The sequence below is a fragment of the Nycticebus coucang genome, chromosome 11 (genome assembly GCF_027406575.1).
Source record: "Nycticebus coucang isolate mNycCou1 chromosome 11, mNycCou1.pri, whole genome shotgun sequence".
NCBI classification, from domain to species: Eukaryota; Metazoa; Chordata; class Mammalia; order Primates; family Lorisidae; genus Nycticebus; species Nycticebus coucang.
This window is the reverse complement of record NC_069790.1, coordinates 87,900,987-87,916,593: the sequence shown is the minus strand read 5'-3', so window position 1 is coordinate 87,916,593 and position 15,607 is coordinate 87,900,987. Positions and strand designations below refer to the sequence as shown.

At 37.6% G+C, this 15,607-nt stretch overlaps 1 protein-coding gene across 2 annotated transcripts in view; it reads right to left on the bottom strand.

Annotated features, from left to right (window-relative positions):
- Nucleotides 1-15,263, bottom strand: part of TES (testin LIM domain protein) — a 52,896-nt gene extending 37,633 nt beyond the window's left edge. Inside the window, exon 1 of one of the 2 annotated variants that reach the window (XM_053609351.1) lies at nucleotides 13,671-15,263. In XM_053609351.1, the coding sequence (XP_053465326.1) occupies nucleotides 13,671-13,697 (27 nt within the window). In that variant the 5' untranslated portion in view covers nucleotides 13,698-15,263. Of the gene's footprint in view, nucleotides 1-11,744; nucleotides 11,751-13,670 lie in introns of those variants that run through there. The other variant, XM_053609352.1, reaches the window with a different exon arrangement.
- Between the last annotated feature and the right edge of the window lie 344 nt (nucleotides 15,264-15,607).

Sequence of the window (15,607 nt, the reverse complement as noted above, 5' to 3'; positions counted from 1 at the left end):
TAACATCTCTAGGTCAATTGATTTTAATGTGAAAGATTACTGCTCACTAGCCAGGAGCTCCACATCTTAGATAAATCTGAGAGTGATTCTGAGAAACCTGAAAGGCTGCATACCAGTCAAATACAAATCCCCTAAGGTGATTAATTCTCTCTCTCATAATCTCTCTCAAGAGGATGCTTGAAAGAAGGGGGTGTGAGTCAAGGAACATCTCTAGGGTATGGATGCAAAATAGGTCTCTTTCAGTAAAAGAAAAAAATCTTTAAAAGAATGAGAAAGAAATATGAATGAACAAAATTATATCTTAAAGTTGAAAGATCTTTATTCAAAACTTGTAGACTCATCACTAGTATTAAAAATTATATGTTATATTACACAAAAGATTCTATATATTATATGTACAGTATGTACGATAAAATAAAGCAAAACTATAATTTCATTTTTTTAAATCACTATAATTTTTAGATTTATAATGGAATATAATAGTTAAAATTACAAATTATCCAAAAACTTAGGGACTGAAAATATCATTTATCATCTCATAGTTTCTGTGGGTCAGGAATTTGGGAGTAGCTTAAGTTGACTCAGTGTCTTTCAAGTTTGCAATCAGAGCTCAGCTGGCAGTCATCTCAAGATTGAACTGGGGGAGACCCACTTCCAAGCTCTCTCATGTGGGCCTATCCACATGGGTACCTCACAACCTGGTAGCTGGTTTTCTCAGGAAGAGCGAAACAGAACAGAAGCTGCAGTCTATAACCTTGGAAGTGACACCATCAGTTCTGCCACGCTTCTTTCTTTGGCAGCAGCTGACTGGGTCCAGCCTGTAGTGGAGGGGAGGAAGGGGGACGAATACACAAACGTGTATATGGGTAGATGGGAATCATTGAGGACCATCTTAAGGCTGCCTACTATATCCTCTTTTCTGCTTTTATTTTAAATCCAAGGAGTATGCTATTTGTGATAAGAGAGACCTACTACAAAGGGGGGACAGGGGAACAGAGATGCTTGGTTATCTAGTACCTTGTCTTTATTTTTTCCATTTCAAATATTTAAGTTCTCTTTACACAAATGGAAGTACTAAAACTGAACTTTGCTTCTTCTTTACAAATACTTATTCTGCTCAATTTGTTAGTTGTGCACTCAGCAAGGACCAGGAAACAGTCTTCCAGAAGACAAAGTAGAGTACGGTTTTTAGCGTTCAAATCTCACTGACTTTTTCAACATTATATACAAATATACACGCACACAAGACACACACATATATACGTCTATTGTACACATATACACACTTGCGTTACGAGACATGGTTGCAAACCAGATTAAAATACATTCAAAATATCGGAGATGAGTCTGGGAGGCCAAGCTAGGTGGATTGCTTGAATTCAGGAGGTCGAGACCAGTCTGAGCAAGAATGAGACCTCATCTCTACTAAAAATAAAAGAACTAGCTGGGAGTTGTGGTGCGTTCCTGTAGTCCAGATACTTGGGAGGCTGAGGCAAGAGGATCTCCTGAGCCCAAGGTTAGTGTGAGCTACAATGATGCCACAAGCACTCTACCAAGGACAACAGAGGAGACTCTGTCTCTAAGTAAATAAATAAATAAACCAAACGAACAAAAAAAACCTACAAAATATCAGAGTTGATTAGCAAGAAATATTCAAAACTATATTGTAGAGAAAATTTTCCCAATTATTATAATATACGATAGGCCTCCATGAGAAATAGAATAAAATAAAAGTGGAAAAATATTTATATCAATTCCATTCTTTTACATAAATCCATCTGGGGATGAAGTTGAATAAAAGAAAATAATTATAGTACTTCTTTATGATATCAGGATGCAAATGACTTGAATCAAATTAGGTAGTATTTATAGTTAGCAGTTCCCAGTCCCACTTACCTATTTGAAACATAATGTATCCTTACAATAATTTTTTAGATAAGCAAATGATAAAAAGAAATATAGTCTGTCTGCTCAGTTTATGCTAATTCCTTAAAACATTTTCCAAGCTAACTACTCTCAAATTATTTTTATACTAGTACATAAAGAAAGTCACTTGAAATGTTCAGCAATAGAATGTACCTTCTGTGGACTTACCTTAGAAAAGGCCTCCTCCTGAATCTATTACTTTGAGAAAGACAATGTGGGCTATAAAAATGTCACAATTAACAGGCTATGATGGCAACTGAAATTGCTTCTTAACTAGGATTGGATAAGCTCTGGCCGCACTGTCATGGCATGTGCTTATACACAGTCCTCAAAACCTCCTATTTATTAGCCATAAAAGGAAATTTAAAAACCTGATTCCAAAGGCATCTGCAGGAGTTCCTTAAAAGAATCTGGACCATGGTAAACATTCCTAATTTGGTCTTGTGTCACTGGCTTCAAAGAGTGGATGCCACAGATGGCTGCATTAAATAAGGCCTTTATTAAGACTCCTTACCACAGAACTTGAATATTGCCATCATTCCCACCATGCCTAGGGGCTACAGTATTATTTCTTCATGAGTAACCTATTATAACACATGGAAGAGGGCATGGGCAGGGTGGCTGTACAATTAAGAGACTTACTGCCACTAATTCCCTAACTAATTGGAACACACAGAAGGGAACAGGATAGTATAGTTAGTTGTGTTTTCACAGACTAGAGAACAAAGGGAAAGGCTCCTGGCACTGGCTAAGACAATCATTAGAGGAGGCTGCCTCGGGGTGGGGGTAGGGGGTTGGAAAGAGAATCCAAGGAAACCTGAAGAGTAAAGCCCAATGGAGAAGGCACAGAAAATGAAAAAAAAAAAGGTCCAAAAAGACAATCTTCTCATTTTCTGCAAAAATTGTGGCCACTTTTGCAATTTACCACAGAACCTCTAGGCACTTAGAATAAAAACATAGTCTTACAGCACTGACAGCGTCCTGGAAGCTTGGAAAGGAGAGAAGGTATGCCCTACTGCCAAGTCCTCATGCTTATTTATTACTTACTGCCTGGCCTGTTCACACCATACCTTACCCTGGAAAAATCTGAATTATGTTTACATAGTGTGCTATGTAGACAAAAGAGCCCTAATTTTTGATCCGTATCTTGAGTTTTGATCTATTATAGAAGTGGTTTGGATTACCATACTTTTAGTTCTACATTTAAACTACAGCACAAAGACTTACCCACTAAAGAAAGTATATAGACATCATTTTAGGCTTGTCCAGTGGTCCAAGGATTAAACAACTTTCAAAACGGGCATATACCACCTACTTACAGCTAGAATCAAATGTCAGATACATGCTAGTTTAATTTTCCTTTATCTTCATGGAACAACAAGCAAAGAAATAAAAAATAGATTTGTCTATATTATAAAGAGGGCCACTGAAGCCACTAATGGCATTAGAAAAGGTACAGTATACTGATAGCTGATTCTTTCATCTTTAGAGAGGGCTACAAGAGTAATTCAGAGAGGGAAAAGCCTCCTATAAGACTCATTTCTGTGAAAGGCTGAGAAGACTTACATCCTAACAATAGAGGGTATTACCAATAGAGGGAGCTTACTGTGTAGCAAATCATCCTTAAATATAGTGGCTTAAAATATAGTAACAAACATTTACTTTGTAGTTTCTGATCATGAGATTCTACTCACGCTTTTACAGTCTGGTACCTTAGTCTAGGTTCAACTGGATGGTTCTTCTAGGCTGGGCTTTCTGTATGTGCAGTACCTTTCAGATTGGAAGGGGACAGGTGGTCTAGGGGAGCCCCAGATGAGATGTTTCATATCTGTCCTATGTGGTCTCTCAACATCTGGAGGCTGGTCTGGGCTAGTTCATATGGTAACATAAGGGTTCTAAGGAAGTAGGCAGAAACCAGTAAGGTCTCTTGAGGTCCAAGCTTGGTACTCACACAATACCACTTCTACACAATTGGCCCAAATAAGTCAGAGAAGTCCAGACTCGAAAGGCAAGAAAATAGATTCCACTTTTTAATGTGAGGTACTACAAAAAATTGTGGCCACTTTTGCAATTTACCACAGAACCTCTAAGGAAGATTCTAATCAGGAAAACACACCAATTCCCTACACTGGACCAGAATACTTAGTGGTATTCAATCAAGTGATTCATCCAGAGAACCCAACATAGTTTTGAAGCTTTCACACAGTGATTTGTACATGGTCGGTACTCAAATGAGTTCTAGAAACGATTATTTATAAATTTTAATTTCATCATAAAAAATTAAAATCAGAATAATTTTCAAATTTTGCTAAAGGAAAATAATGAAATCCAATAATTTAATATACCCTACAGTTATTGGGATATATTAAATAAAGGGATATATTAAGTTTTGGAGTCCAGCAAAGCACCAAATAGCCACAATTTACTGATCATATGCCATCATAAAATTACTAATGATATATTCAGATGTCTGTTAAGAAGTAAGAAGATCTAAACAGGATTTTCTTCCCTCAAGCTTAGATTTCTTGATGACTATTATACATTATTTTATTGTCTAGATATAGACACGATACTTTGTGCTTTAGAACATTTACCTCAAATATCCTTGTGCCTTTTTAAGGTTGGAACCCATTTTCAGAAGAGGTTACCAAGGTTGAGAGAGTTAAGTAACGTTCCCAAATTCCTATAGCTATCAATAGTAAGTGCCAGGGACAACAGCTCAACCCAGGATTCTAAAGCTGGTATTCAGGATGCAATTCTGATTCTCCAAACATTTAATTATTAGTACTAAGATCTAGCTAACTAAACAAAAATTATCAGAGAAGATGAATAATTAACGCTGACAGGCCGAGCATGTTGGCTCATACCTATAATCCCAGCACTTTCGGAGGCTGAGGTGGAAGGGATAACTTGAGGCCAGGAATTTAAGATCATGCTGGGCAATATAGTAAGACCCTATCTCTAAAATAAAATTTAAAAAAAAAAACAAAAAACTAGCAGGCATGGTAGTACACATCTGTAGTCCTGGCTACTTGGGAGGCTGAGGCAGAAGGATCACTTGAGTCCAGGAGTTGGAGGTTACAGTGAGCTATAATCATGCCACGGTACACCCCAGCCTAGGTGACAGAGAGAGATCTTGTCGCTTTGCTGGCTTAATTTCATCTACTCCATGTTAAAAGTACCAGCAGACAGCATTATTATTTTACCTGTGACATTGTGGTGTTAAGCCACCAAAATGTTTTGCCTCTTTTTACCTTTAAATTCTGCCTGTTTCTCTTGGGATAACTTTCTATTCCCTTGTACAAGCAGTAGAGTCTAACACATACTATTTGAACATCTGTGGAATATATTTTCAATTTATTGCAGTATTTAAAAGGTAATATTTTATAACTCCCCTTAAAAATCTTAAGCTAGCTGACACTTTCCAGAGAAATGAATTCTATATTTCTTCCTAAAACTTCTGCTTCTGAGAGTTCATAATAGTTGTTTATATTCCTGTTACTGCACTGCTACTCATAGCGTACAGTCTGCCAACTGTCAGTCACCGGTCTGTGATGAGACATATAAAGAAACTGAAGGTAAGCAACTAGGAACTACTAATAATGGCCTTCTATTTATATTTTGTCATAGTAATTCTTTTTTAATAAACTACAGAAATGATCCCTGAAAGTATAATCTTAGTAATTCATTTTCATCGTGTTTTAAAAATATCAGATCTTGACACATTTTTCTAAATCTCATCACAGATCAGAGAAACTATTTCATAACACTTATGTCATTTCATCCAGGATTGTAGTCAATTTAAATACATACCTGTCTTGCCTAGAGGTTTTCTTTCTTTTTTCCTTCCTTCTTTTATTTTTTTTTAATCTACTAAAGCTGATATCACAGTATTTTGGAAGTTACTATGTATGAGTTCAATATCACTAGGTAATTTGGTAATCTAAACGGAGTTTAGATTCTGTAGTCTTAAACTGACCTTTTAATATAATGTATGAAAAAAATAAAGGGTAACTTTTTGTTTAGCCCCCAGTTAGTTTTATTGTAGACCAGTACCTCATAAAAGTGAAAACAGATCCTTTATACTTTTACTTTGTGACTCATTCTATCAAGGTTGGCATGTAATGCTCATATAAAAACAAAAATCCACCTACCATCTGCAAGGAAACATGATATCACTTTATCATTAAACAAAGCAGGGGAAAAGTTCACCGTGGCTACAGACTTATTAATGGACTCCGCACTAAGGCATCTGTGCTAGGCTTTCAGCCTTCTTTTTTTGCTAGGGTCACTTCAGATAAGAAGCTGTGCAATGCACACTCTGAAACTCCTTTTTACAGTTTTCCATGGTGGTCAGACTGTTACAATAACAAACACAGGTGGAATCATTCATAGCTTGAAGACGATTCAGCATTTCAGAGATTAAATATATTTATATAGAAGTAGCCTCGCTATCATTTAGCAGATGGGATCTCGGCAATTCCTATTGGCTGGCTTCTCATAAAGTTCCTCCTCTCACCATTCTAATAGACTAAGGATCAAAGAAATTGGCATTTCTCAATTATTTCTCCTTTACTTTTTAAAATACGATCAACATAAAAGCAGTGCTACTTAGAACATTATAGTCACACATACCTCTATCTCTCTAATTCCCCAATATTTAAATAGGAAGTTAGGTAGACAGGGAACTTAGAAAAAAATAGACAAAATCACTCTAAACCACAGTTCTTTCACAGGAGAGTCAAGATTACGTACAGCTGAATAGGAAAAGCACAATCTCCAAATTTAATCCTCCACTAACAGTGCTGGAGGTAAACTTTGACATACAGATATTTACACAAAGTATAGTGGTAGAGTTATCAATTACCAAATGATTTTTCTTTAAAATCTTGAAAATCTATGATGTTTTGAAACCTATTTTTAATTTGGTCTTGTGTTTCTCTACTTAAGAAGGTTTATTTCATAATTATTTAATTCCCTTGATCATCATCACCTTGTAAAAAACAAAATAATTTCCCGTATATACTGTATGTGTTAATGATCCAAAAAAAGTTTTAGAAACCATAATTTCAGTTACCATGATAGTAGTTACCAAACAAAAATTAGCAATGACCACAAAGTAGAAATCCAAAAATGACTTTTTTATAAGGCATCTGTAATTAAGAAGAACACAGTCTGTGTATTTTATAGGTATAAGGTTGTGATTACTATAGCCATATCCATTTATCATTTTTTTCACATTAGATTATAATACTAAAAGCTGCTTTCTCATTTCCTTTCCCTTTGCCATTACTTAAAACAAATAAAATAAGAATCCCTACTACAAAGTTTGCAAAACCAGGAAGCAAGCTCAGGAATTCCCTTCAAAATTACCCACTGTTTGTTTTAGAAATTTAATGTACTGCTGTCCTGGGGCTTGCTGATGGGTATAACCCCATGTATGCTTACTTTTAATTCTTATTTTGTCATTTACTTCCATTTATTTTGCTCTATCATTTCTCACTTTGAGTGTAAGTGCTGTGTCACTTGTTCATTACTATACCCCCAAAGTCTAGAACAGTATTTGGTATATAAAAGAACACGCATATAGTTTTTAAGTCTTATTTTGGGAGAGATAACATTTAAAGGCAATGAAAGCACCATTATTTTTTTATTTTCTCATAATTAAATGCTGAGGAAAGTAATATATCACCTGTAGACTTATTTGAGCCTAGCTGCTAGTGCCTCTGAAGCTTCATACTACAGATTTAAATTAAATTTAACTTGTTTTCTTCAAATATTTCCACACATGTCATAAATATGAACTAATTAAATACAAACAAGTTGAAAAATAACTAAGATTTATGGAAAAAAATTATTCAGTTCAGTCCACAGTTTCCCTCCTGGAATTCACTGATATTTATAAATGATGACATTTCATTTATACATATATTTACACATATATTTACATGATCTTCTTGGCTTGTGTGACTTTTAAGTACCATGGAACATTATTGGTAGACTACTGACATTATTTTCCAAAATCAAAAAAAAGAGTCACAGGATTCATAGAAATCTAGAAAACATCTGGTTCTTCTAGGGAGGGGAAATGAGATCATAGAAATCTAGAAATCATCTGATTCTTCTAGGGAGGGGAAATGAGATCGAAAGTGCCAGAATCACAAAAAATAATGGACTCAGATCTACTAACTCTCATCTCAGGGCAATTTAAAAAATATCATACTGATAAATGGAAGTAAGAAAGCCAATACTACAGAATTATCTTTCCTTCTGCTACAGATGTTTACATATACAGTGTCTGTATATGTATATGATGTTTACATATACATTTCTGAACAAATTGCAGTGACTTTTTTATGTAAAAAACTTATACTCAAATTAGCATAGCACCAAATCGTATTGTCATTACTAGTTCTCAGAAGAAGAACACAGGAAATAGCCCTATTTAACCAATTTATCATTCTCTTTCCACTAGGAAGGCTGCCACTAGTAAACCCCGTTGCACACTGATGGTCCCTGATGTTAATTCCAGGGTCACAATGCTGAGTATCACCCTGGAGCTCCAGGACAGCCTCATACTAGAACCGAATGTTTTGGTGTTTTCCACGCTTCCCAAAAAATGTTCTACATGAAGCATAGGAGATTAAAAACAAACACACAGTTCCAACTCTCAGCAATAAGAGGATTTTGTTTTTGTTTTTCAGCTGCTTTATTCTTAGCTGTCTGATCTGCCATTACAGAGACACTCTGAGCACTCTGTGCTATGTAAGGCTTTCTATCAACTACAGAGTTCTGCAGCTAGAGCAGACCACAAGTGTCCCTCTACAGTTCCAGCTGCTACTGGTTGAACTCAAGAAACATCCAAATGCAGGGTCACTATTACCTACAACCATATTTAGAGCTAAGAGGCAGTGTTATCATCAGCTCTGGAAGTTGGAAGAATCCTAGAAGATATGGTCCAGGATATTATTGGAGCCTATGCCATTTCTTTGCCTGAAAAGTCTTCCAGAAATTTCTTTTCACAGTATTTTTACGTTTTTAGACTTCACCTCTATTCAAAGAGAGTCTATTACAACTCAATCTAAAGAGCCAACATATAACATTTATGAAATATAAATAAAACGCAGAAAACCTGTAGGATGGTAGTTTTGTTGGAATACAAACTGCTTCCTCAAACATAATTCCTTTAAACAAACAAGTAAAAATGTTGAAATGTACCTCATTTCATTTCTCTTTTAATAACACAGTTATTCATTCGACATATATTTAGTGAGATGAGAAATAGGGTTTTCAAGACTCAGAGGCTAGGTGACATGATAAAAGGAATATGGATTCTGTAGATAATGGTTCAAGTTTCAGTAAGGTTCTTTCTTCACTTTCCGATTACACCATCTAAATTTCAGTTTCTTCACCATGAAAATGGGGCTAAAAAAGTCTACTTCACAAGATTCTCAAGAAGTTTGCAATCTGGGTAAGAAGGTAAAACATACAAAGGTAATCATATTCCAGAGGTGCAGAGTGATGAGTATCCCAAGCTTTATAGATAACACACTGAGAATTCAGGAGAAAAGTTTTGCATCTAGGTGGAACGTGAAGAAGAGTTCCTAAAGGAGTGTGCACTGTGAAGGAGTGGTGACCATTAAGAGATGGGTAAGATTTAGTACCGTAGACGGAGTAAGAGAACTGAACAAGCAAATTCCCTGGACTGAAATGATGGTATACAAGTAATAGCTAGTAGACAGATAAATTTCTGTCTCTGTCTTTAAGTATAGCATAAATGAAAAAAATCATAAGAACCTACTAGTTTTTTCTTAAGCTAATATTCATTGCAATTAAGAGAAAATAATTTTTCATATTCTATCATTGTAATGAATCCCACCATGAGTTAGAAGAGAGAAAAACCCAGCTAAGGACCACTTATTTTCTCTTGTTCTTAGAGACAAGAGAGTATCCACCTCTAAAGCAAAGACCTGGATGTGCCTTGCCCTTCCCTCACCCCCAACCCTGCCAATGATCCCTCCATCAAGGGCAGCTTCAAGCACTGAACTCACCGCTAGATTTCAGAATCGAGGTTACATATACTTGACTTTCCCTTTTCTATCAGGGGCCACCTAAGAGAAAAGGTTCATTCTAATTTTTAACAGAAATAATCTCTGTGTTTCAGTATTTTTTCCAATTGAAATCACTTGGTTTCACTATGCTTTCTAATGACAGTTTTGAAAACAAGCTTGAATGCAGAGAAAGGGGATTTTTAGTGACCTATAATGCACCTCATTTTTCAAAGATAAAATTAAAGAAATAAAGGAGTCCTAAGAAAAATATGCAAGATATTAGGATAGATCAAAAGAGAGGAGTCTGGAAGGCAAAAAATGAAGGGAGGTAAAATTAACGTCTTGCAGCTATCCCAGGCAGTATAAGGGAAATTACTGGACTTGTCTTTTTCTGTAGATATGTTTTTAATTGAAAAAAAAAAAAAAAAAAAAAAAAAAAAAGGCTATTCTCATGGGAGAATAACACAGAAAGGAAAGAGAACAGCTGGCTATGGGCCATAATTTACCCATTCGCCACAAAATGAAACTCTGTTTCTGCTTCTCAAAGGCCATTGTTTTTTTCCAAGCAGATATCCACTCTACTTAAAACAAAGTCAATTACCAGGAGCGACTTAAAGACACAAGGAAAAGGTCAAGATGTGTAACTCAGAAGACAAAGCAAGGGCATAAAAGTCAAGTTCTGTTCTAAAATATTATTAAAACAAAAACTCTGTATAATCAAACTAGCTCCCACATCCTAGCAACAGCTCACTTACTTCAAACAAAACAAAACATGGCAAAATGTAATTATAAAAATTCCTTATGATAGTGGGTTTTAACTGGTAATTAATCCCAATTTGTACAAATGATGTGGACAAGTTCTCCTTTTATGAACCAAGAATTCTCTAATAGCATCATCCACCTGGGTTATTATGTAATAAGGACAACCCACTTTGTTTTTACATGAAATGTTAATGGCTAGAAAAATAACATTTTTCATCTGGGGAAAATTCCTTATGAAGTCACAATGTAAGCATTTCAGAAGGAAAGAAAATGTCATGTGTCTTAACACTGAACTCAAATAAGTTTCACTTAAATGGTTCTGTCTTTGTTCTAACTTCCAACCTACTTTTCTCAAGGTACAGCCAAATCATTACTTTTCTTGTATACCTAAGTCAAAAAAAGACTTAAAAACTATCTAGGCATCAAAACAGGGTAAGAAGGTTCTGCCTGTAAATCAAGAGACAATCCTGTAATGTCTCCTTCTTTCGGTGTATTATAAAACAATTTCTAAAAGTAATGCAAATTTATTTTTGAGATTATAGCTAAGACTATAAAATGTATTCTTGAGATTTCTAAACTCTCTTTTACTAGGAAACTTTTTGTCGATCCACAGAACATCAGGTCTATCAGGGTCCTACAAAACCAGAGAGAGGTATGGACAGGAGTCAAACTTAACAACTTTGGGGTGTTTTAGTGGTCTCCAATTTACTGTTTGAGGACTTTGTCCTAAGAATCACCAGGGAAGATGTTAACATGATGGAATTATCTGTAAAAGCTTTTACTTTATAGAATCCTTTGGGCGGGGGGGGGGGGTAGAGATGGAGAAAGAGGATTACAGAGATTAAGATTCTTATTTAGAAAGATAAACTTTCAAAGTAGCTGGGGGTGGAGGAGCAAAAGTATGCCAAACACCAAGAGCATTATTTATCATAACCCACATTTTGAAACTCTAACAAAATTGTTTATAAATAATGTCTAGATTTTTTCCTTGCAAGTACATATAAATCTTAATTTTGGACTTTTCCCCTCAGAATTACTACTTGTCTCAAACTGTTCCAGAAACACATTTGGATGTTGATTTTTTTTTTCCTTTTAAGTAGTCTCTCTTGTTTTAAAGCAGTGTTAGGCTCACACCAAAATTGAGCAAAGTACAAAGTTCCCATGCATCCTCTTTCCCGACACTCTCAGCCTCCCCTACAGCAAACATCCCACATGAGAGAAATATATTTGTTACAATTGATGGAAAACAATGACACATCATTATCACCAAAGTACAGAGTTTATACTTTTGGTGTACATTTAACGGATTTTGACAAATGTATAATGTGACATATCTATCATTATAGTATCACAGATAACAGTGTGGTGGCCCCCAAAATCCTGTGCTTTGTCTCTTCGTCCCTCCTCTTCCCTAAAAGATGCTGACTTTTAAAAAGTCGTTGGGATGAAAACTTATAAACAAGGACAAGACCCCCCCCCAAATTTCTGACAAGTACAAAATTAAGTAGTTCTTAATTTTGATCTTTCAAGTAAACATGAGTGCAGTGTTCATCAATACAAGACTAATTGGTAAAATGATTTTCCAGCAGCAATCAAGAAATCAAGATTAACCAAAAATGCTAGTGTTATTTACAAGAAAAAAAAAGAAAGAAAGAAACCAAACAGGAAGAGAATAGAAAGCAATCAGGTTACTCCTTGAATTTATGCTTTCCCGTTCTTGGATTCCCTTTTGACTGCTTGCTAGCTTTAGCCACAAGGGAGGAAGAAACTTTTTTCTCATTTCAAGTTTTTATGTGTCCACAACTTCCTAATCTAATACTTGGCATATACATACATTAAAAAAATTCAGTTCTGGGCATAAAATAAACTGGATTCTCAATTTAGAGTCTGTCTTTAAAAGACGAAATAGTAGTTCGAACCACAAATGGCCAAGAAAAGATTAACTTTTTTCTCTCTCTCTCTCTTTCCCCGTCTATCTCTGCAAAACTTCCCTATTTGATGAAAGACAGCTAACTCAAATTTACCACAAAGTAAATATGAGTAATTCTCTGGAACAAGACCTTTCACACAGAACTTTACACTCGAATGTGACATCAGCATTTCTTCTGAGTCATAGTGTGGTCCCCACCCCTTTCTCCCAGGCGACACAAGGGCCCCCATAACCAGCAAGTGGGGTCAGGTAGGACTGTCAGTGCAGATGCCTGAGAGGGAGCAGTCAGGCTGGAAACGCCTCCCTGCGCTGAAGCACGGGTGACAATCGCCCTTTGGGGCTTGTTGCCAAACAGGGAGAATGCTTCCTTTGAGAGATAACTCCCTAAGAGAGAGGCAGCGCTTTGGCAGTCAAGTAATGAATGACTTAAAAGAAAAAAAAAACGCCATCACATTAGGAGTTATCACCAGCCTGCGGGTGCAAAGGAAACGCATTAAATCATCACTCACTTTCAGAGGGCCTTGGGCAGCCAAGCAGGAAGGGAGGAGGTGAGGGCTGTCAAAGCCACATCACTGCGCCTAAACCACACAGGCTTAGTAAAGTTGAACTTCCTGAGTTAGGAAAAACTGTCATCATCTCTCCTGAACTCACTCTAATCTCATTCTTTTTTACTTTTTTTTTTTTTAAGAGGCAAAGGAGCAGCTAAAACATCCTCAGCAACCTTTCAAACACCTCCAACCGTTGGGACATAGTGACACCGCAGGAAAGTCTTCCGAGTCTGTCCGCGCTCGCGCTTCCGACTCTGTCGTTCTGGGGTTTCGCGAGTTGGTGGGACCACCCAGCACCTCCTCTACCCAGAGGAACGGGAACCTGGGCTCGGCGCACTGGGGACCCGGAGCTGAGTTCGCGTCGCACGGCCCGCGCGCCCCACCCGCCGGAGGATTCCGACGCGGCGCACCCCAGAACCCATGCAGGTGAAGTGGCCGCCAGCGCCCCCCTACCTTCTTAATTTTGGTTTCCACGTCCATGTTTGTCAGGGGGTGTTCCCTCCTTCTGCCCGGGATCTCACGTTCCGGCTACGCTTGTCTCTGGTTCCACTGTGGAAACTGAAGGAGGAACCTGCTGGGCTTCGGCGCCGGGGCTGCGGCCACTCATCCGGCGCCGTCGAACTTCCGCTGCCCACTGGGCCGCGGCGGGGCTGCGGCGGGGACCGGGAACAAAGAGGCCCACGCAGCCAATCGAGGCCGGGCAGCGCGGGCCGCCACCAATCACCGCGCGCCGCACGCACCTTAGCGCCCGGAGCGCGGCGCAGGCAAGGTGAGGGGCGGGGCCGCGTCTGGGGCGGCGCCCTGCGGAGCCCGCTGTGCTGCCCGGATCCCGACTGTGGAGGCTACTTCGGGACCCACTCCTGAGGACGTGGCCGGGTCAGCCTGCGGCACAGCCCTTTCCATTTTGACAGTTTGTACCTGTGTTTTCTCAGGACCTTTGGTTCAAGTCAAGGGGAGTAGTCATCACAATATTAACTGGGTTTATTTTCAGGGCAAAGAGTAAAACAAGAGATTATGGAGAAGGTTAGGGATTCTCGCCATGGGCTTTGGGCCTTAATTTCAGTATTGTAGTGTGGGGAATGCGCCTTTCTCAGTTACTTTTCTCCATCGTCCCAGGCACAAGCAAAGAACCTTACTTCACATCCTTAACATCCGTGAAGATTTGTCTTGTTTTCTGAGCATTGGATTGTTCAAAAGTGAGGATGATGTGAATCACTTCAGAAACAGGTTGTGTCATTTCTTTGGAAGTAGATCGCTTTCCCTTTTCCTCTGCTGTGTGAAATGGTGCTAGGCCGCTGGTGTGTCTCCCGCTGTAATGAAGTATAGTTTCACAGGTAAGACAGCAATACTGGAGCAGCAGCGCCGAGTTTATTCCATGCTTTCATTCAGAAGCAATTGCAATCAATGAATATCTTTAGATTGGTGGATCTGGAAGGGATCCTAGGAGTGTATCAGAGGCGTAGGAGCTGTCTGTCGTCTTAGCTTTCAACTTCTTATAGCATGGACCAGAGCAGAAACACAGCATTTTGACTAAAGAAAAAGAACAGCATCCTTAAATATGTGGTTATGGAAAACAATGGTAACGGCTAGACAGTAGGTGACCTAGTCTGTATCTAAAAAGTAAAAACCAAAAGGGAACCAACAAAAAAATTCCACAGAAATGTAGGAATCAGGTCCAGATGTCTCCCTACTTTGCATCTGGAAATTCGGTAGTGAAAAACACCAAAAATTCATTTTACCAACACTTTCAACCTTTAGCTTACCTGATTATTTGATAACATTGTTTAATGGAACAGTGATATATAATGAGCATATTTCACTTATCCCATTAATAACTAAAAATGGAATGACCAAAATAGGTCATGAACTGTTTTTCTCAATTGTTACAAAACTTTTCTTTCTCATTTTTCCAAACTATCCTGAAAAATTGGAGTTGCTGCAAAGTTTGCCACATGTAAGCTCTCATGAACATGTCTAGCTCTGACAAGCCAATTTTGTGTCTTTATAAAGGTTTAACAGATGTAAAATGTCCAGTGAAGCAGTTTAAGTAAGGCATCAAATAAATGTTAGAACATAAATTTGGGGCTCTTATTTGCTGAAGTAGCAGAGATGACATTCTTAAAAGGATCTGGAAGCATTTTTTTTTTTTTTTTTTATCCACAAATTTCTGGCTTTCTCCCTTTCTTTGCTCCCAAGCCTCCTAGTACAACTTTGTGTATCACTGGCAAGGATGGAAATTGAAGTTCAGTAATTTTTATCTGGAATCATCACTGTACCAACTATAGAAAATTATTCATACATTATTCATAGAAAATAAAATTGAGATAAGTGTCAAGTTTAGGAGAATTAGGTTGCAAATCCTTATTTACTTACTGTACTATCAAGTTAGA